Source organism: Pipra filicauda, unplaced genomic scaffold (assembly GCF_003945595.2).
Source record: "Pipra filicauda isolate LSUMZ 115617 unplaced genomic scaffold, ASM394559v2 scaffold51_size4534324_pilon, whole genome shotgun sequence".
NCBI classification, from domain to species: Eukaryota; Metazoa; Chordata; class Aves; order Passeriformes; family Pipridae; genus Pipra; species Pipra filicauda.
This window is the reverse complement of record NW_024104665.1, coordinates 1,578,475-1,601,671: the sequence shown is the minus strand read 5'-3', so window position 1 is coordinate 1,601,671 and position 23,197 is coordinate 1,578,475. Positions and strand designations below refer to the sequence as shown.

Genomic DNA, 23,197 nt, shown 5'->3' with positions numbered 1-23,197 from the left:
GGAAGTGTCTTAAACCTCACTGTATATGAATGACAATTAATGATAATTAAAAGGTTCTAATCTTTGCCACAGAGAAGTAGCTCTAAGTCTTATTAACGAAATACTGATAATATTAGTAAATAGAAGATGCTAAGTTTGGCATAAGCTTTGACATAACACTGCTCTTTGCTGTAACACAACCTCAAAGAATAATGTCAAAAACTGTTATTCAAATAGTGGATCAGTAACACATATGCTGTGAAGCCTCATTCCCTGCTAAGATTTCATTTTTCTTACCTGGTCTCTTCTGTAGCTATAAAGAAACCATCTTCTGAAGCATCAAGCCAATTTTGCCTCTGTCTCTTGATCACTGGAATGGTACTTGTCTTAATGGCACTTGCACTGGCTTGCAAGGCCTTACCATTGGTCATATGGATATGGGGAGCAGCATGCTGAAATCATAATAAAAGGGAAAGGTATTTGCTTGAGAATAAGCATAATTCTATTAAATAATTCAGCAGTAAAGGGCAGCCTACACACATCTCAAAAACAACCTCATCTTCCCCAGCCAGTACCTTAGGGTCAGATAACAAATAACAAACATCAATGTACTTTATCCACAGGTTTTAAAGGTCTTTATAAAGTAAATTAACTAACTCCAATGCCATTTTATACAAAGAGATATTGAATCAATTATATGAATCAATACTATGAACTGAGCAGTTCAGAAACAGAAACCCGTTGATTTTAGGAGAGAATTAATATTTTCAGAGTAAAAAACTAGCATCCCAAGCAATGAGATACGAGACTTACTTTGTCATCCAAGTATGGCATTGAACTAATTTTAAAAAATCCATACTTCTCACTTCACAGATCCTTACTCTGCCTTTCTTTTTAAATAAAAGTCACTAAATAAGACAAGTGCTTTGGACCTGCTGCTAATCTAAACAGAAGCAGAAAATTAGAGGTTTATACCACCATGCCACTGCCATGGTTTTTAGGTTTAATCACCAGTTGCTACCTAATAGAGCTACTGCAATACATCTGCATTCATTTTATTACAGATTACAATAAAAATGCATTAATTTTCTCTTAAACCTTTACCTGGAGTAATTATGCAACAAGAGCAAGTACTCAGATCTAACAAGAGAATCTGCTTTATGATACATGAGGAGAGCTAATGTTTTGGATGAATATACCACGAATACAGCATGACAAATATATTAATCTTGGAAATCTGAATCGTGTTTACCACATAATTGACTACCAACAGGAATAACTAACTTTGATTAAAACATATATGATAGAAGACATTATACAAGGTGAAAATTTGTGTACTTTATCTTGCTTATATTCAACATCATGTTCTCTTAGGAAGAAGTACTATTTTCTTGGTGAATTACTACCAGTATTCCACATCACTAATAGCATTTTTGCAATATTCCTACAATTCACACAGTGCTACACATTCATGGGAGTACCCTCTAACTAGGAAACCACTAGCACAGCCACTGAGTAAGGAAGGGACTGGTTGCACCCACAAAGACCACCAGAACAGAACACAAAACTGATCCCTGAAATCATGTCATAAAAACATAACAGCCAAAAAAAGAAAAACAAGGGTCTTATTTCTTCTGAACAATTCTTACACTCATATGCAATGCATTATATTCACATTATGACACAAATTTCACCGCACTGCGATCCACATCATTTGCTCCCTTCAGTAGGAGAAATTTCATGTATTCAACAAAAAATTCCAGTGCTCATTATGCTACCACAAGTTCATTATGTACTGCAAGTTCATTATGCTACAGCAAGAGCCATTCCTTTGTGATTCCTTTAATCTGATGCAATAAAACCAAACAAGAAGAGGAGAAACAAGACATTGAATTTGAGTGAGTCACATATAAATCTTTCTTAGAGCTAAGCTATTTTCCTTCACCTTAGAAACAAACAAGGGTTATGGTGAATTTAGTTGTTTTTGCACATAGGGTTATAAATCTATCTTTGTAGTCCCTATAAATATTTACCTATTTTATTCTGTTTTTTTTCATTCGGGGTCTAAAATGCAGTTTGGTTTTCACATTTTTTTTGCATTGATTTTGGTGGGAATGAAGAACTAAAGAGCATGCTACTAGAAGTAATTCCGCTGTTATTTAGAATAAATTCAGGATAAAATACATAGGTGGGATGAAATTGGAAATTCACGTTGATCTCTTAGTGTACAAAGTGGGTAGTGCTCAAAAAAAGAGTAAGAATTCATGCATGGAAAATGCTGCCAGACATAAGATTTCCCACTAAATACTTATATCTGACAATTGCTAATGACATATATTACAGAGGAACATTCAAGGGCTCAAATGGTATTTTTGTTTGTTGTGCTTCCCCAGTCAGAAATGGGTTTAAGTTATCAATGGGTTTAAGTTCATATCTTTTCTCAGGCTCCTTCCTAATATGCCACTGAATGTTTTCTTCACTAAAGACAAGACATGCAGTCAAAAAACATTCAGGAAATGTACAAGGTATAAAAACTGTATTTCCTATGGCATAAACTCTGAAGAACAGTGAAGCCTGATGGAAAAAGGATATGGTTTTTCATAATACTTTTTGCCCCGGCAGAGACAAATATTGTTACTAGTTCTGAACTTCTGGTTTTTCTGCTTTTATTAGCTCCTAACACTCATTCCAGGTAAGGGACAGCATTAGAGAAAATTATGCAAGAGTTACAATATAATCTCATTTCTGTTGCAGTAAATTGGTTAAAATTTTCTCTTTTATTTCCTTTCTCCCCTGGCCCTTTCAAGCTTTGAAAAAATTAATTACATTTCATGTAAGGATAAAAGAAAATAAGATTGTTGTTCTCCAGTTGGTGTAGGGAGCACATAATCTTTAATTTCAAGTTAATCAAAACAATTGAAGTTCTTGACCAGGTAATCAGTTAATTAGTTCCTCTCAAAAAGTACATTCACCAGGGTGTATAAAAATAAACATTCAAGGCCACTGTCATACTAATATCAACACCAAGATCAAAATGAACTTTCATACAAAGCACTCATTAAATGCTTTTTTTTATTATCATGATGATGATTTCAAATTTTCTCCCTCTAGAACACAGTTACGCTAGAAAGACTATGAAAGCCTCAGGAATATCACCTGTCCTACCACAGAAGCCCTACTCATTCAAAACCCTGCATGCAGAAAGCTTCAGTAATTTCATTGTAACTCCACCGTGTGCAATCAGCCGCTGGTGGTTTGATTTTGACTGCAAACACCATGTACATCACTAATAAGCTGTGCTGTGAGTTTGCAACACAGCCACTGGTATTAAGGGTCCACATACCGAGGCACATCACAGAGCAGCACCACAGCAGCAGGAGCTTTACCCAGAGTTTGCGAGCTGCATGTTGGACAAACTTTCCACCCCGCACGGTGACTCCCTTCTCCCAAGTTCTTCTTCATCTCAATCTGGGTATGTTCACTGAGATCTCTTGTACCTCCAGGACAAAACTGTCCCATGCTCAAAAGATATCATGAGAAAAACCTAACTTTGAGTGCGTTTGAAAGAAAACCTTCGCAAGAAAAAGGGAGGTCTGATTCAAGAAAATTACATCCAGAAAAGAACACAAATATTTGAGTCAGCACAGGATTATCTCTGGGAAGAGTTTCATCTGCCAAATAGAGGGTCTCCATGCTGCAGATTGAACGCATCCTCAGAGATCAAAGGAAATCTTTTCAAGGTTTTCAACAAGGAGGAGTTTAAGACTGCTATACAGCTTCATCTGTCCCCTGCTAAAATATTTTTCTGCTGCTTGCAAATGCTGCTCATCAAAACTCACCTGGCAGGGGCATGGATTTCCCATCTGCATACAGATTTATTCCACAGTGGGCAACTGAGACATCTCCAATGTTCAAGGAAGGCAATAGATCCTTTCATGAAGAAGCTACATAACAATGTCTCTCTCCCTGTCAAATCTTCCGGAAGCAGCAGCACAGAGTTACTAATTCAATCAGTTGCTTAACTCTAAATACAGGTTTTTCAATACAAGGTGCAATAGGCATAAGGCTTTTCTGTGTCAGGGCAACCAAGGAATTGGCTGGATAGAATCACTATACACCTGATATGTGATGTAGTGGCAGCTACAAATCCAACAAAGTTTGGACATCATTCCAAAGACATCTACAAAGATACGGATGCTTAAAAAATTTTCTATTTTTTAATTTTTACAAAAAAGAAACTAAAACAAAAAATAGGAGGACATTCATATTAAATATATAGTCTCATACTGTTTCTAATGCAAGGAATAGCATATTTTCATCTTTATTCATAATTTCTACCTACTCATTGGGCAGTAAGAAATTTTCCTTTACTCATTCAATTAAATTTGCTTTAATTGCAAAGAAGAGTGGATATATGGCTACAACCATTTCACACTACACAGAATATTTATTTTTATTTGCACATTTATTTATTTAAGTGCAATGGAAAATTACTGCACACTGACTGCAGAACATTAGTCTGAGTGGTCTGAGTTGTCAGCAGAGAGGTCTGGAGAGGTTCACAACACAGGAACCTTGAGAACTCAAGCTATTTAGAAACATTTTGCTTATCTCTTTAAAAGTTTGGACATGTTTTGGTGTGAGGAATGAAGAGTAAAGGCTTCACCAGCTTCAGCATTAATGTCCTACTCTTTTCCCAACACCAATGAAGAATTGAAAAAAGACTGAAAAATTTTTCAACCCCTTCCAAAATTTTATAGCAGAGGAATACACTTGAATAACTAAGCATCTTATTTTGAAATGGGTCTATTTAAAACAAATTCACAACAAACAAGGACTACAACATATCCAGTAAAAAACAGAAACATCACTGTTTTCAGACATCTCTACTACTTTGAAATGTTGTGATCTGTAGTCATTACCTATTTATAATCCATTTGTACTGGATTATTAATAACTATTGATGATAAAGGTAATTAACTATATTAACCCTTTGTCCCCTATAGAATCAAGTAATCCGTGTGGGAATTTACATGTCCCACAAATGTTGTACATACAGAAAAGGTAAATAAACTTGAGGCGACGCCCTAGAAACTGTAGGAATGAAAACAAACAAGCTCACATCATGTCTTGTTGGGGTTTATTTTAAAATTTCAAAACTTGCCTCAAAAACTGGTCTTTTTCCAAAAAGAGATAGCCCTCTCCCCAAACACCCACAGGACAGGCATCAATCATTCCTAGAGAAAGGTTTTCTTTATGTGAATTTTTGTCCAGTCCTTACCTAACTTTTATTTAGGAGTTTGAAACAGAAAGAGACTGATAACATTTCTCACCCTATAAAAACCCAAGATAGACACTAAGTGCACAACATTTTCATACATAACACTTTCTAATCTCACTTCTGAAGGTGTGTCTGTCTGCTTAAACATTTCTCTATTTCTGGAACCTGAACTATCAAACTCAAGGTAAAGTCAGAAACTGCTCTCCCAGGACTGTGATGCAAGAAATTACTCACCTATTGTTTTGAACTTTAAATGTGCTCTGACACATGTGATACACAGAGAATGCAAGAGATTTTATCAACATTAATTTGACATGATCAAAAATTACTTAAACACATAACACAGAATTGTAAATGGATTTTTTACCTACTCAAGCTGTCAGCAGTGGTACCTCTAAAGCTATTCAAACTCTCCTTTTTTTCCCCAAGATTTCTTGTGAAATAAAGACAGACTCATTTCATCTCTACAGTGATATTGGACTTTAAAAAAAACATGCCAAAGTCTTGGGACACTACTATATCCACTTCAATTTGAAAGAAAAAATCACAACTATAGAGAGATCAATACCTCTAATCTCCTCTATACTTACCATTATTGTTCTTGTTGTATGGCTGGATGATTCTGGAAAACAAAAGAACCACAGCATATTAGGGTATTGTCTTTATCCATAAAAGCCCTATTTTCTCATGCTCACCCTGAGGGCTAAGATGCTACTGTTCAGCTACAACAATGAACATATCAAAAATGAAGAGACTGGAAAGATTTCTCATGAAATGAGCATGAGAATCATCACTGGTCCTGAATATATATGGCACACTATAATATGCTGTTAACTGCACTCATTCTCTTTGCTTAATTATCCTCTTCTGCAAGAAAATATAAAAATGGAACTAATTCATAATTCATGTTTCAAGAAGCATTTTTTTTCATTTTGCTTTTAACATATGGCATCATTTAACATGGAGGATTAGCTCCACAGAAAGAAATACAGACAGTAGCAGCATAATTCCATTACTGTTCCCATTTGAAAAGGCTTTATAAAACTAGACAACCGTTTTTATGAGAATTCTGAGAGGGATGCTCAGTTTGAAACTAGCAAGTATATTGAGAGATGTAACATCCAAACATGCTAACTATTCTCTCCTATATGATAAATCTAGAGTCAGTCAAGTGAACTCACGGTTATATTTATATAAATTGCAGAGGAATCACTACTAGACAAATAGGTAACAGATTTGTTGTTTAACTCAAATTACTTCTGCTTTTTTCTTTCCCCAAGAACAGAAATCTCCTTTGGCTTTAAAATACTACAGTTTACATATTACAGACATTGTTCTTTTTCAAAGCAGTGCAACTTTAACAACGAAACATTCTCATAAACAGTTTAAAAACCTGCAAGAAAATTCACTGCTGATCTATAAGATGCAAGATGATGCTACTAGCAGTCTCACAGACTCACTCAAAAATTTGGGTAAGACATCTTATTGGCTCTAGCAGACAGAGATCTTAAGGATAAGATAGTTATCAACATTATGTTCAGTTCTGCATAAAATGTACACAATTCTGCATGAATTGAATCAGTAAAGTCTCAGTCCTGCAAGTGAGATAAATATACAATAATTACAATGGGTTTGTTATTCTTGCCTTGGTTTCAAATTGGCAGTCTTAGAGGGGTTCCAACTGGCATCACTTAGACAAAGAATTCTCCAGGGATTTTGTTATTGTTAAAAATAGTATTAAAGAGATTAAAAGAACATGAGAAAGAACAGCTGCACATCTTTTTCTGGAAAAAAAAATGGTAATTAAACTCTCAAACTGATATTTCTCTTTTGTTTTGAGGAGTCAACCAGTCTGAAGATATCATTCAGTCACTGATAGAAACAAAGATAAGCCAAATTTAATAGTCTCAAACTATTTAGAAACTCCAATATTCATCAGAAATTTCTGTATCTAGTTTATGTTTACATTTGTACAAGTCTTCCTCCTCAATCAATTAAAAAAAAGATATCACTAATATTACATTGATAAAGGTGCTGTAATGTGAATACCTACCTAAAGCCAGCAATATTTTAGCTGTGAATTCCTCTCTTCCTCTCTTTTTTCACACAAAAAATTATTGTATGTAAAAATACATTTAGGTCACCAGTCTTCCAGACAATTTTAAAACTGGTACAAAAACCAAAATACTGTGACAGGCTATTGTTTCCTGAAATCTGAACATATTTGGCATTCTTATAAAGTAAGAGAAGATCTCAGTAGAGTGAAGAACTCTATAATCTGTTAAGTTTTTATCTTCACAGTAAAGTTATTTTTGTTATGACAACTTTACTTATTTTTTGACACACCGTTAAAATAATATTTCAGGACCTGACTGCTCCTGAGAAAAACCAGAGACTGCATTCATGGAGCTATAACCACCTGAAGAACTCTTAAGACTCCTTCCATTTATAAGCCTAAATACCCAGAAAAAAACCCCAACCAATCTATCTCCAAAAGCACAACTGCATTTCCCGAGGAATCCTCAGCTTAGGCAGAATTATCAGGTTAAACAAAAAGAGGCTGCTTCTCTCTTGAAATATAGAAGAAATACATTAGACAGCACTTTCAGTCACCCCCAAAATGATCACAGTGAACAAACAAAGATTCACACTTTTTATATTCAGATACAAATAATAAAACCTTCCCTCTTACCCAGAGGTGCCATACTTTTGGCATAGCTTTCTATGCCAAATCTATAAAAACAATGCTTAGCCATGATTGTCCCAAAATACTCAGATACCCTCTCAGTTCCACAGACAACTGAGTGAGAGTATCTTCCTAAAATGAACTGAGGAACAGCTGAATGTACCTGGAAGCTGTTAAACAGTGTATATTTGAAGAAAACCTGATGGACACTGATAATTCAATGCCAGCTGCTGTTAACTTCAGGATATTGCCATACTGATAACCTATTAATAAAACCCAGGAATGAAGAAAGATCTGTTCTATTTGTAAATATCCCTGTGTTATATCAGACAATAAAAATCATTCTGTTTTTTGCTTATATTTTTCTTGCTGTAGATACTGAAATATCATCTAAGTTGCCAAACATCAAAGACCAGAGTATATCCATAAATCAAAAGGTAGGGAAAGAACTATTTAATAAGTAGACATAGTAAAAAGATTCTAGGGTCTAGCAGAGACTACTAATTAAGGTGCCATTGTTACTAAAATTAAACTCCTATGTACTCTGATACACAAATATTCAGATTTTAGAACTGAGGAGATACTGATTTCTTCCAGAAAATAATTACACCCTGACTTGGCAGGGTTCTGCAAAACATTATGCATGAACACACACCAGCCAATTCTGTGGAAAACTTTTAATTAAGGCAACTAAGAAAGAAAGCCCTTGCTTAAAAAGGCAGTCACGCAGCATTTGAAACCTTTACAAAAAGTCTGCACCCCAATGCAAACACCAGTGAAGCTTAAGGGCATCAGAGCTTATCTAAAACCCACAAATATCTTGGTGTCCAACAGAACAGAAAACAAAACTTTGGATTTTCAGTTTTACCTGCCAAGTTTCAGAATACCTTAGGGAATTTAAATAATCGGGTTTGAATTTCAGTGAAACTGGCACCAATGGACATCTGGTTTATAAATGAGTTTTTACAGCAAATGACTGTGCAAAATAGTGATCTGTATTTGCACTACTTCAGTAGAAAGGGAACTCCAGGATACAGAATGATTCTCACCTTATTGCCAGTGAAGTGGATTGCTCCACTTTAAACAGAAATGGCCAGACATCATCATCACTAAGAAGAGCTTTTGGTGATGTGATGTGAGTGGTTTACAGTAAATGCAACTTCAGTGCTGACAAGATGTTTGTAAGTGTATTATGGTGGAGAAACTGATGCACCAACAGCTGAAACTCCTTAGGATGCTTCTGTGCTCTTTCTACAACACACTTATTTGAACTCAAATAGAAATGAGTAAGCTGTAGAAGAAATTTCTTCACATTAAAACGTGCTTTACCAACCACTCTGATCAATCAAGTGTTTCTCCCTGTTTACAGGCACTATGAGACCATAAAATTTCCCACTGTGAAACCATTTAAGGTTAAATCAGAAAAAGTGCACTGCTAAAGGATGGTGTCAGCTACAGAATTATTTCAAGTGTACATAGTATTCCCCAGTAATGTGTTATTTTTTATTCCCTTAACAGTTCTTCAAGCCAGGACAGAACCCACATCCTTAATGTCACTCCAGTCCTTTTCCAGCTGTTCATGTGTTATTTGTATATGTGCTGTTCTTTATTTCTGCTGATAGAAAACTTAGTTTTCTGATAATTTCTTTCTCTTTTATATTAATGGGGTCATCAACTATACTAATGGGTAAAAGGTGTCCTATTTCTAAACCTTCCAGAATAAATATGCTTGAAGATAATGTAATTTTATACATGGAAAATAAAGGTAGACTGGCAATAGCAGAGCTGTTTAATCCTAGTAACATCTCAGCTTGTCATGGTGCATAAGACTTTAAAGGTTCTTTTCATCCAGGATGGATCACCTTGGGAAATAAGCTGAGGAAGGAAGACTGCTTCGTTATTTCTTCTCCATTTGGGTTATGAATGTTTTAAGTAACCAAACACAAATATTTTTTCCCCACCAGTTTGTAGCAATGGATTAAGTGGCATTTTTACTTCAAAAGCATTATTAAAAATAAATAAATACATATATATGTGTGTTATAATAATACTGAGTTTGAGAAAGACCCTTATTCTGCAAAGAGAGAAATTTTAAACATTGGAGAAACAATATACAGATGAATAAAAGAAAAAACATACAAAATTACCACAAAGCCTTTTCCACAGACACAGGAACTTTCCAGTTCCACTGCCTAAGCACTTTCTGAAGGTGCCTCCCCTATTGCATTATGTACTAAAATTGTTAAGAACTATTGCTCTGCAATCACAGCTTACGAAAAATAATCAAGCTACTTGACAGTAATCATATGCAGAAGCTCTTTGAGTATGAACTCCAGATCTTGAATCCAGAACATGTAATTCATGAGGTAATATGCTGCTAATCCTGTTACTCAACAAACAGGATTCTCTTTCTGCTACTGTAATTCTTTAAAATAATACTAGGGGAAAGTAGTGATTCCAGGAATGAAGTTCTGGCTATCTGCATTGTGTTTTAAATGCGAACTTAATTATAGTGTTGTTGCCATTTGCTGTTTTAAAGGCTGATTTATTCTGACAATTAGAGAAGCCAGTGTTACTGCAGTTTCATGTCTACACTTTACCTGTACATTTAAAATGGAAACACCGATTCAACAGCAGAAATGGGGCAGTTCACCATGAAGTGCCCTTTTCTCCATCTGCCATCCCACACACCTTGCTCTTTTCTAATCCCTGCTGTCATCAGTGTTATCAGAAGCACATGTTGCAATGGTGAATTCAGGAATACAACACTAATCTTTTCATAAGCATTCATTTCCTTCGTACAACAAAAAGGAAATGATCTATGGCACACTCAAACTAGTGCATTAAAGCCTGAATGTGATTCTAGTTTTGTGCCTATTTTTTTTTTTTGTGAATAAACTCTAGGCAAAGAAGCCTTACACAACCAAAGACACATTTTTGAAAGAAAGGAAATCAATGTAAAAAAAATAATAAAATAACAATAATACCTTATGCAATTCCTAGTGTACTTGCACCCTGGGAAATAACTCCCATTTCTCAAGATACAGTAAAGCTGAGCATTTCAGCTGAACGGAAATTATATTTCGACTTTGGCAAAAAAAAAAACAACAATCTCTCTATATATTTAAAAAATCCACAATACAGTGCTATGCTAATGCTTAGGAACAGTTTTTTCCAAAGGAAATTCAAGGAAACATGGGTTTGCAGAAATGGTTTTGCTCCTCCCAAGAACTTCACTGCTTATCTTCTCCCACTGAAAAATATTCTACAGTTGGGGCAGTCTTCAGACACTTCAGAATGGAAGACTGTCCTTTTATTTGTAATCAAAGAATCTCAAATACTTGGGAGATAACTGAACTGAATTCAGTGCAGGCAAATGATCACCACACATTTATCACTGTAAGACAATAAATAATTTTCTCAATTTTAAGAAAGTCTAGGGGGAAAAGACATTTTTCTTTTATTTTTTTGGACAAAAATATTTTCCTCCTAGGTGATTATTTTTTGTGTTAAGTCACAATACCATTTGCATCACTGGGGTTGGATGAATGAAGACTGAAGTGGGGAATCATCAACTCATTGTTTCATAATACAAAAAATTTAAATAAGGGGAAAAATATTACTTGAGACATGCAAACATGAGATGCAGTAGTTTAGTTCTATAAATGATTGACAATGTCAACAGTAACACCCTGGGTTAATTAAGGCCTGTATCATTTTCCAGGCACAGTACTTGGGCTCTGTAAGTTGCCACTAGTTCATCATCCTCTGTTTCATCATTTGTACCTCAGAAAAAGCAAGTGAATATTCTGACCACAGTAATGCAAGTTTTAGAACATTTTAGTTTTCTAATAAATATTTAAAATTATTGCTTCCAACTGGACAGTGAAAATAGACAGAAATTGGCTACTCCTTTGCAAGTTGCAAAAATTAAAAGTAAAAAGGTTGTTAGGTCAGTCTCTTGAGGGTCAGAGATGGTTTTAATGACTTTGTAGAGAAAGGCAGGACAAGGCTCTTAACATTTTCATAGAAGCATAATAATAATATATTTGGGGAAATAACTAAGAATCACAAACACCCTTTTCATAGTCCTCTGCGTCTCCAATAAATGAGAGTAACACAACATCAACTTTTCCTGAGATCTATTTTCCATGCTCGCATTTCCATTAATATCAGTGCACGCATTTGACTAAGAGATCTGTAGCTAAATATTTCAAAACATTTTCTGGCTATATCAAGGACCAAAGCTAGAATGCAGATGTCCTAAGTAAACTTCAGAGGGAAAATTGACTGTGGAATAATATACAACCTTTGTTTCTCACTTTTGGGAAGACTGAGTATACAAAATTCATCTTTAATCATACTTTGTGTTTCAGCATGGAAAAAATGGCAAAAGTATCTTGCTTATCACTACTCATTTCTTCTCTTTCAGTTGGAAATTGATGGTATGTTAAATGAGGTTTATAACAATTTTGGTATATAGTTTATTAATGTGTAAAAGAAAATTTAAAGTAATAAAGTGCTAATGTTTCTTGGTATGCCATCTGTGCTTATAGCCTGTCACCACAGCCAAACATCTCCACCTCTATCGAAAAGTAGTATTGTGACAAAAACAATCAGACATCTTTGAGACGAAACAATACAATGCTGAAAAAAATCCATCCTACAGTGAAAACTCCTTCCCTGTAACGTCTTTTCACGTAGGTTTACGTGAACACACGATGAAGCACATATTAGAATTGTTTTTTCTGTTCCAAGAAAATTTGGGGTAGGAAAGGCTCCAGTCTCCCTGCTTGTCAGTTAGGCTGATAAGTTATTTGTTTGTCAAAGGAGAGTCTCAAATTCCCCATGGCAAAATAGGATTGAAGAATAAGCCTTTCTTCCTTGCTTATCTCCTGAATAGCCAATACTATCAGTCATAAGAAGAGACAGAAGGATTGACCAAAAAAGCATCTAAGAGAGAAGGTACATTTTTTTGAGGTCTTTCTCCCTTTGACAATTGCCAATCACCTCATCTTTCTGGGCCAGATATATGTGGGATCCTAGAAAAACAGATCCCAAAATTGTTGCCTCATTCCTAGATACTTCACGTATCTGCTGCACACTTCAGTATATGCAGGAACAGAAATTTGACTGTTGAAAGAATCCTCTTGAAGGCACCAGGACATCTCAGCCTGAAATACAGCAATAAAGGCCCGGACAGGGAAGAGAGGAGGATCAGGGCTGTTGATTCAAGTCTCTTCAGCAATGAACAGTCAGTTCTCTTATTTCTGCCCACAAATCACGCAATTGGCATCAACAGGCACAGGCTGATTTCTGTACCTCATTAGTGACGTTGATATCTTGGACATCCTGTGGATATTCTGGTTCTGATGCATGTAAAGGTAAGGAAATGTGTGCCAGATGATAGAGATTATTCTCGTGTAAAATATCTCTACTTGATGTTTCCAAATACTATAAGCAAAATTATCATTACTCACCCTGCCAAAACAATAGGCTGACGTGAAACTTGACTACTTGGACGTACGGCTGCTCACAGTTAAGCAGCTTGTGGGTGAAAGTAATTGCTCAGAATAATTTCAGACACTGTAATTTAAAGATCAGATTCAAAATATCTGCAAAGCACTTTACAGTCACACCTAAATCTTCCCATAATCAACTCCAGTCATAAAACTGGATACACGTAACATTCTGCAGCATCGTGATTTTCTGAAGATGGAATTTTCCCTTTTGAAAAAGGTTGTCTTCACTGCAGAGAACCACTTAAATATCTTATGCTGGCTTTAATTTCAGCGGCAATTGACATACTGCACCTCAGAGTAGTTAAAAGCATCAGCTTATTACACAAAAATTTCCCGAAGTACCCTGACTTGTTTTTATCAGAACAGAAAAAAAAAACAAACCAAAAAAACCCCCCACACTTTATGGAATTTTTCACTACATCGTACAGAATGCTGGATTTGATGCTGTTTGAAAACAAAATGAAAAACACTTTTTTAATACCATCCAGCAAAAATCTTCCTCCTACAATAAGGGACACAGAAACCTACAAAATGTTCTATCTAGCTACATACATACACATGCATACACAGTGCTTAAGCAGAGCAATTTCATTTATGTCCATGACTTACACAAGGGTTCATGCATACAACTACATCTCTCACGACTGACACTCAATAGCAAGATACCAGGGCACAACACCCCCATTTGTGAGGAGATAAATGAGCTCCCTCATCATTCTTGATAAAGATGGAGCAACTGTAGTCAGAAATTCCTGACTCCTCACCACAGAATCTTGTGCTGCATTGGCTAAAAGCAAAACTCAAGCCAACATAAGATTCCTATAAGAAATGCTAATAATATTCTTGTTTATTATTCTTAAAAGCATTTAACTAAATATTAATGATGTTTCTCAATCTTCCCCCAATTCCCCATAGAGGCATAAAGAAGTGCCATTTCCATAATGCACTGCTATATTCTAAACCAATAATTATTAATTTGCTTAATAACAAATTCTGTCAAAATACGTTACTCACCTAGGCAGTAAGACTGACTTAAATTATGCTAGTCTAAATATATATTTGCACAACCCCAAACAACATTTACTTGAATGCTGTAAATTATTGTATATCTTAAGTAAACATATCTATATGGCTTCCTTACAACAAATTTCTAATACTGGTGGGGAAAAAGTAAACTTGAACATGCAGACATTACTATGTCAATAACATTATGAAAATAGTGAGAAATGAGACAATGTAAGTCTCCTGTGCTCCTTTTTGTTAGTTCATTTCATCAAAGCATGCACTGAAAGACAGAATCTGTCATCATCTCCATAGCAGGCTTTCTGGATACTGTTAGTTGATACAATGCAACAAATCCTGAACAATCAATAGCATTTTGGAACCAAAACAGCTTTTTAGTATATTTAGAGTAACACAAAAACTCGGGGGGTTGGCAAAACCTTTCACTGCACAAATAGTACACTGTGGTCAGGGAAATTACACAGAAACCACCATTTCCCAAGTTGATCTGGTCACTGATTGTTTGCTGTGTTCTGAAGAGAAATTGGATAAACTACAACCAAAAATATATATTTTATATTTACCAAGAACCAGAGGAGTAGGTAAATGGTAAATACTAAAGGTAAAAACTTTTAAGTCAAAAGGAACAGAGGACCTGTGCTGTTGAGTACCATTACTATCGGTTTGTTACTTTTTTGTTGCATTTTATTTACACTTCACCATCTTTAAGTAAAGAAATGGGTAAGGATAAGAACCAAAATAACCATTTTCAAGTACTAAAATAGTCTTTTTTGCACTAAAATAATACAGATTTCAGTTATTTAGGATATATGCTTTCCGGTATGTTGTTTTCATGGAAAATAGATAAGCCAGAAACAGTTATCTCCTAAAGCGATGACTTACAGTTTTCAATACTGATTTTTCAAATTAGATGTTATTTTGTGCAAACTGCCTTAACACAGTTAGCTGACTGTTTGATATGAACTAATCAGTGTTGCTAATGACTGGTTTTATACACTCTTTACTTTGAAGAGAGCTAAGTAGAAAAAAATTTTACAGACTTCGAAGCATGCCGCCTTACAGGGACGTAAGGAGGGACTTAATCATAATAATGTTTACCTTGATCTTATTGCTACAGTCTTCTCTGGAGAAGTAATGTGCAGGTTGTAGCAAGATGGAGGTCGGACTCTTGTTCCAGATAACAAGTAATAGGACAAGAGGAAATGGCCTCAAGTTATGTCAGGGAAGATTTAGTTTGGATATTAGGGAAAATTTCTTCACTGAAAGGGTTGTCAAGCACTGAACACGATGCCAAGGGAAATGGCTGAGTCATCAAAATAAAACATACTGCATCTCTGCCTTCATCAAATTTGTTTTATTCTTTTCTTGTCTTTTTTTTTTTATCAAGATTGGTAAGAAAAACGGTAAATGGAGTTTTTGTAAGAGAGGGCATTAATATATCCTTGTTCAATGAATAAGCACCACCATTCATTGCATCGATGTGATAAACATGTTATCCATATCTTACATTTTTTAACTCTGTACCCCTTTTATTTAATGTCATCTCAGGTTCACAGAAAGTTTTGCAATTCAGAGATTTAAAGAGTATTTCTTTTATATTCCTTCACATACCATCAAGACCATTATGATGGCTGTAGTTTCTTTTTCCCAAAATACTTAATGAAGAGTGATTGGAGGGTGCAAGTAATCGTTTTGCACTTGGACTTTGAAGGCTTGGTGTTGACCTGATTACATTTGGTTTCACAGCAGGATGTATCTCTGAGAAAAAAAAAAGAGAGAGAAATTATATGTACTTGATTTTAAAATAAAGAAAACCAATCTATTTCATATATTAAATTTACTTTTGATTTTCAGTGAAAGAAATTTTCTTCTGCACTGGTGTGTTTACAGGAGCTTGAACAACACTTCAAATATAAGTCTTCATACCCACAGGTCCTCCAAGTAAGAAAAATCTATATCACTTTAAATTACCCAAGTTCAATACTATAGTGTAGATGTATAAGGATTTGAGAGGTTGAAGAGATAATAAACATGTTTTTTTACCCTTTTGAGATTTGTATTGAAGCTACACGCCTACAGATTTTTTTAGCAAGGAAATAAAAGCATTTTACTATAGTGAAACCACTTCAAGCTATTCAGTATTTTCTCTCACAATAAGAAGCTTTAAGGGATCTTCCCACATAGGAGTCACAAGGTGCAGGAGAGCCAGGAGGCTCACTGTAGGGCTCTGCAGCTCAAACTACCCCAAAACTGGAATGGGAACACTCCAATATACTCATTACTGGGGAGCTTCAAACATTCTAATGTGTTTCATACAGCAGGAGAAAGAAGAATAAAGAGGGTAACAGTCAGCAAAGTGCATCTGGCTAGAACGCTTCAGGGTGGCAGCTGCTGTGTTTGCCAAGAGCTGATACAGTTGTATGGAAATTTCTCAGTTATCTGCCAGACAAAAGTGGCAAAAGGAAGCCTCAGTCGAGTCTGCTTGTTCTTCATCAGGAATTTGCTGAACCAACTAACTTATTCCCATCACACATTTGGGTTCAAAATGCCACCACTGCGCACAACCTTGGGCAGACCCATATTTGTGTGTGAAGTCAGATGCCTGAGGGCAGGTCCTGTCCTTCTGACACAGCCACAGGGCACCAGCTGCCAGCACTGTGCAGCTTATGAGGCACTGGCAGCCCAATTACACCAGCCACTCAATGTCCCCACGCAGCAGAAGACACCTCTGTCTCACCTCTGGGCTAAGAAGGTGAGGGCAGAGGGACTGGAACACAGATCAGGAGAGTACTTTCTCACATGCAGCCCAGGTTTACAACTCTTGAAGAATGCTTCTTTCTGCTTTTCTGTATACAAAAAGCACAGAAGCTGGGAATAAGCAAAATCTACAGTGAGGCCAGATATCCAAGAAGGCTCTCCAGCCTATGCCATTCACAGCTATCATTGCAAAGGAAGAGAAACCATTGCATAAAATCAAAGTCCCTTGCAATAGCATGTTTTTCCTCCTTGGCATTTCTGAAGGAAGCCCGACATCCAAGCACTTGCCTGCCCTGCCTCATGCTCTCACTGTCATGGTGAGCCCTCATGGGCAGCTGGCAGATACTTAGCCTGCCCATCCCACAGGGATGCAGAGGAGGCTAGGGGTGAGCCACAAGAAGTCGTGATAACTTTTAAAAGGTAGATACATAAAGGTGGGAAGGCCCAACAGTTTCATCAGTATCCAAAGGAGTGGAAAGGAATAGGATGGCCACAATGACTTGGTCAGGCTGTACTGGGAACAGCATGCCAAGAGGAGACAACACCAACAATTTTCACATCAGAAAATCACATCACTTTGCTTAACTGTTCACCATTGGTTTGGTTGGAGGTTGCCAGCACACTCTCAAAGCATGAACACCCTCATACAAGAAACTTCAAGAGGGTCAGATAAGAAACATAGAGCAGGGTAAAGCACAGGCAGGTAGAGAGAGAGGGTACAGGTAATCTCTCCAGAGCAGTAGATTTGGGCATGCAGCTAAAGGCTAGTGTAGTGCCACCAAATTTCTCACCACTTAATTAGATGAAAGCTTCTTACTGACATTCACTGCAGTATTCATCCGCTTTTCATAAAAAAAAGTTTAGGAATGCCAAGCACTCAGCAGATTTCTAACATGTCCCATTTTTCCTGCTGTAGGGAACAAGCATCTTGTATTTTGCTTTTTTACTAAAATGGGAACTGAGGCGTGCTTAATGTTATGAACATTACTGATGGTTAAGGCAAAACTTTAAACTGAAATAGAAACACTTGTGCCATTTGCTGTAGACGGTTGGAATTTGGATTCTAAAATGTTCATTTGGCAATCTTTTCCAATTTTCTGAAGGAAATGGTAAATTTTCAGGGCTAGCACCATTAAAATATAATTTCATTTGCGAAAGAGTTCCAGCAGCAGCCACAATAGTCCCAAGCAGCTGTGTCAACATATGAGAACTCAAGCTCCTTCCATCTGCAGCATATAGGAGTTGCATTTTTATATTTTCAAGATGAGCAAACAGTTGAGTCAGGATGCATTTCCTTCCTTCTACTTTTCTTAGTTCAGCAGTCACTAATCCTCCATTAGTTTACCACAAAGGCTGTCTCTTCTCTTTCTGCAGTAGAGGAAGGCAGCAAGAACGAGCTCTACACTTAAGTTCCAAAAAGGAGCTTAATTAAACAACCAGGACACTTCCCAATGGACTTGAATCCTTCCTTTGGAGTCTTTACACCTCACACTCGCTCCTCCTCTACATATAGACTTACTTCAAATATTTTCATGCCTTGGATCAACACTTTCTAACCAGATGTTTCATCACACCCGAGAGGGGTAATGAGGCATTTCAGTGGTTTCACCTGAATTATATTATCCCATTGTATAATTGCATTATGGAATAATTGTAATTATCAGTCTTTTAATTCCTGCTGCTCTTATCCTTGTTCTCTTGCCTAGTAATTCACCGAAAATCTTCTAGCTATCTGCACCTTTTGCTAACTCAAGAGAAATGACTATAGCATCCAAATTACCCAAATAATCCCTTTACCTATATAACAAATAATCAGTTGGCCACATTCTTAAATAAAAATAAGACAGGAGTAAGAAGCAATGTTTCAACAACATATTAGGAAACCAATTACGAGGATCAGATTACCATATTGCAGCCTCAAACAAGTGGATAACTATAACACTAAAAAGCTCTCCCATTTCCACTCATGTCAGTCGACTAAAAAAAATAAAAAACTCAAAGCAAACAAAGAGAAGGTGAAGTCTCCTAGTGAGTCACTTAAATAAGCATCCTGGATTCCAGAAGTGCTTAAGCATCTGCACCTCTCTCTTATCTCTTCTCATCTCCTCAACATGTATCCCAGCTGGAAACCTTAGCTTGGTTTCCTCATAACTAGGAGGTAACAAAGGACATTTAATTAGCCAGGGGTTCACCTTAGGGGCTTTGTTTTGGTAAGTACAGCGATGACTGAAGGGATTAGAGAGGATTAGCCCCAGTTCTGCAGCGGGCAGGGCCTAATTTTAACGCTCAACCTGCCTCACCTGTGGAACTGGCAGCCAAGAAGCAGAACAGGGATAAAGTAAGTGATAACCCAGGATGTGCAGGGCACTGAAATCCTCTCTGCATTACCAGAAAGGTTGAAAACAGTAATGCCCTGAGTCACAGTTAGCTGTATGCCAATAAATGCCTGTGGGAATGGCATGGGAGGAATTTTAAAAAGAAAACAAATGCCTCCTGTATAAGCTATGACATGATATTTAGTACTAATTTTTATGAGAAAAATAATTCAAGCACTACTTGTTTGCTGAAACATGCAAAAATCCCAAATAAACCAAAAAAGTCACAAACTAAAAAAAACACACACACAAAAAAACCCAACAAAAATAACCCCCAAAAAACCCAAAAAAAGACCAAAAAAAACCCCAAACCACAAAACAAATGAAACCAAAAAAAAAAAAAAAAACCAAACCAAAAAAATCCACCAAGCTAAATGGCAAGAAAAAAGCCATTTTCTAGTCATTCTTATAGAGCTAATTCAGTATAGTATGCATTCAGGATGTATTCAACTGCACTGGATACGCTTCATATCCCTGCAGCACGTTATTTGCCTTCAACTGTAGTGGGATACCTTCACTTCCCATACAGTCAAATGCTAAGCAGACTCTACAGATACCTGGTAGAATTTAGCACTGTTAATCTCCTATCACACATTCACCTAAGTGTGGAAAATGCTGTCTGACATTGTTCATCCATTTACTCCCATTAAGCCTACAGAGTTATGCTCCCTCAATGACTAAATCACAAGGCATTAAAAACATGCAGGGTCCTCTAAGTTTACCCATGTTACCATTTCTTCTTTTGGTTGCACAGACAGGTCAACTGGATGAGCTATCTCCTGTCCGGCTTCCCCCCTTACAACCACAGCTCCCCCAAGTCAACCAAAGCAGTCCTTTCAGCACAGGTAAGATATACAGCCAGGATGCCTGCAGGAAATTATCACTGGCTTTTTTCTTAAACTCTAGGGCAGGAGGGATCAAAATTCACTGAGTGGCATTAATGCTTCATTATACAGTTTTCTGAAGTTAGGATTTTGATAAAATTGATGTTCTAGAAGAGCAGATGTAACTACATAAATAGCTAATTTCTGTTTCAGTAAGGCAAGAGACTGTTTACTTTGTTCTATTACAAAAAAACTCTTGTTGATTTAATTTTGAGCAAAACATCTAGACTGAACTCTATATTCAGCTTCATTTCTGCAGAATGGAATTAACAGCAGAATTATTCACTGCTTCTCTGATCAACAGTTTGATTTCTATACTCATTTGAGTATTAACAGCCTCTGGGTTATCACAATTCTTATATGACTGTGTAAATAATTAATAGTCAGTGACAGTTCCTTGAAAAGAGTATGATTTTCACTTGTTTTAGCAAGGAATCACTATTACTTGAATTTTTCCTCTCCTCATTAACTCAAGGGTTCATTGACCTCTTGGCTGTGATCTCAGTACAGATCTCATTGCACCTTTTAAATTTAGGTCATCAGATTACAAGATTGCTGTCTTGGTGTGGCTGAGGTGCCCTTCTTTTAAATATACAGTACTGCAATTGGATTCAAGGGGCACACTAGAGTAGCACTGAGCATATTAAATATCTCCCCTCTGAGCAGTTATTTTTTTCATTTAGACCACCAGACTATTTTTCACATGCAAAATTAGATCAGATTTCACTCTGACACTTTAAACCAGTATCAGCAGAACTTCTGCCTACATCCTGCAAGTTCAATCATGCAGTTGTGCAACTGATAGTGGACCATTGTTATTATTAATTTATTAACTTCAGAGCTTTTTCTTGTTACTCAAAGCGTAAATCCCCCTTTCTATGCACATAGGATTATAAAGCATCAGTACACACTGAATGTTGGTTTGGTTCGTTATTCTCTGGAGGCAGATACGCACCTAAATACCCAATGATACATGACAGGGGTTTTCTGGTGCTTTTAATCTTCAGAGGATTTCCAGCAAGTTCACAATGTCGATCTGCATCTGAGAATTTTAAAGAATAAAACTCAGTTTAATTTTTTTACTATTACCAATAGAATTAGGACACACCAACCACTTTCTGTCTTGCATTTTTGACACAAATTTCTTTTTTCATTTTAGCCCATACTCTCCATTTTTTATCAATACTTATAATGAAGGATATTTAAAGGCAGGACATGTTCTCATTCATGCAAGTGATCTTATGGTTATTTTTTTTTTTTTAAAGTCAATGTAAGTTTTAACACCATTTTGATTGCATTTTTTGCTTACAAAGCAAATGAAAAGCCAGCTAGGCAAATGAAACACAGATAAAAACATGAGTACTAAATGAAATGCAGCTCTAGCTATTAAAAGTAATTTACATCAATTCTTTATTGTTTTTTACAAGCTCCTTTGTCTCTAAATGGGGTAATACAGAGGTAAGGATTCAAAGCTGGCACTACTGACTTTTGTCATGTCTTACTTGCATAATTGTGATTCATATACTGCCTAATAAGTAAAACTGAACACAGGGGTTATCACGACTTGGGGAAGAAACAAACAAAAAAACAACCAACCAAACAAAGCAACTCCATCATGGTAAACTTTTGAACAAAGTGGTCCGTTGTAACCAAGTATTGCAAACCCCAAAGGTCTCAAAAATTGTAACTTTCTGCAAAGTACATGAAAACTAGCAGTGCAGTAACTGCCTTAAATTTCATGCTACCACTATGAACTCACACCTTTAAAGGTACTCTGAATACACAAGCAGAGATTCCATGTTTGTCCCAAACATAAACTGTTACTATGAAGATGTTCATGTTTAGACAGTGAAGTCAATCAACTTAAGGCAAAAATTTACAAGGCATTAGGTTTCAGTAAACAATTCCAAAACTACTGAAAATATACCTTTTTTTTTAAAAGTTATTCAGAGTGACTGGGTTCATCTGTCTTCCAAGAGCACATAAGAAATCCCCATATAGATTTTCCAGTATCCCTAGTATAGAGGTATTCTGTTCTATACAAAACTGCACTCATATGGTGATTGTGTAGATTGAGAATTCTCTCACATGGAATTACTTCCCACAAATACCTACCTAAATGTACTCTTTTCTTTGTATAGGTTTCACACATGCAGATCTGCATTTCCTAACAAGCTTTATAGGAGGTACACATTATAAATAGATTCTAATTGCAAATCCACCTTGTGTTTTATCAAACTGCTCACGTTTGCTTCATTCCAGTACATGAGATGAAGTACATAGTCACAGGAAGAAGACAAGACACTACGTAGAATTATTTATAATCTTATATTTTATGTCATGGCTAGGCTTCGCGAACAAAGATTTGGGAAATATATTTTATGCAGCTCTGTGCAAAAACCATGAAGGTTCTGAATCCACAGACAATTACTGAAATAAATATTGCAGATGTTCAGAGATGTTTTCAGTGCAGCAGACGATGAACAGCTTACTTCAATATATTTGGGAAACTACTTGAAATTCTGGAAACGCCAACTGGTATTTGGGCAGTCCAAAGCTTCCAGAGCCTTAATGCTGAGTACACAAAGCACTTTATTATTTTCTCTTAATAACAGAATATACCATTATATGGGGGGGGAAAGCTCAAACCTGGTCCCTTGAATATTTTTAATATTTTTAACACCTGAAAT

The 23,197-nt window shown here is 36.2% G+C and overlaps 1 protein-coding gene across 3 annotated transcripts in view; it reads right to left on the bottom strand.

Annotated features, from left to right (window-relative positions):
- The window catches only part of MTA3 (metastasis associated 1 family member 3), a 133,645-nt gene that overhangs the window by 21,240 nt on the left and 89,208 nt on the right, over window positions 1–23,197 (bottom strand). For all 3 annotated transcript variants that reach the window (XM_027750298.2, XM_027750300.2, XM_039386972.1), the window contains exons 15-18: window positions 21,463–21,549; window positions 16,103–16,249; window positions 5,851–5,882; window positions 277–431 (exon numbers count right to left, since the gene is read on the bottom strand). In XM_027750298.2, coding sequence (XP_027606099.2) covers window positions 277–431; window positions 5,851–5,882; window positions 16,103–16,249; window positions 21,463–21,549 — 421 coding nt within the window. The remainder of the gene's footprint in view (window positions 1–276; window positions 432–5,850; window positions 5,883–16,102; window positions 16,250–21,462; window positions 21,550–23,197) is intronic.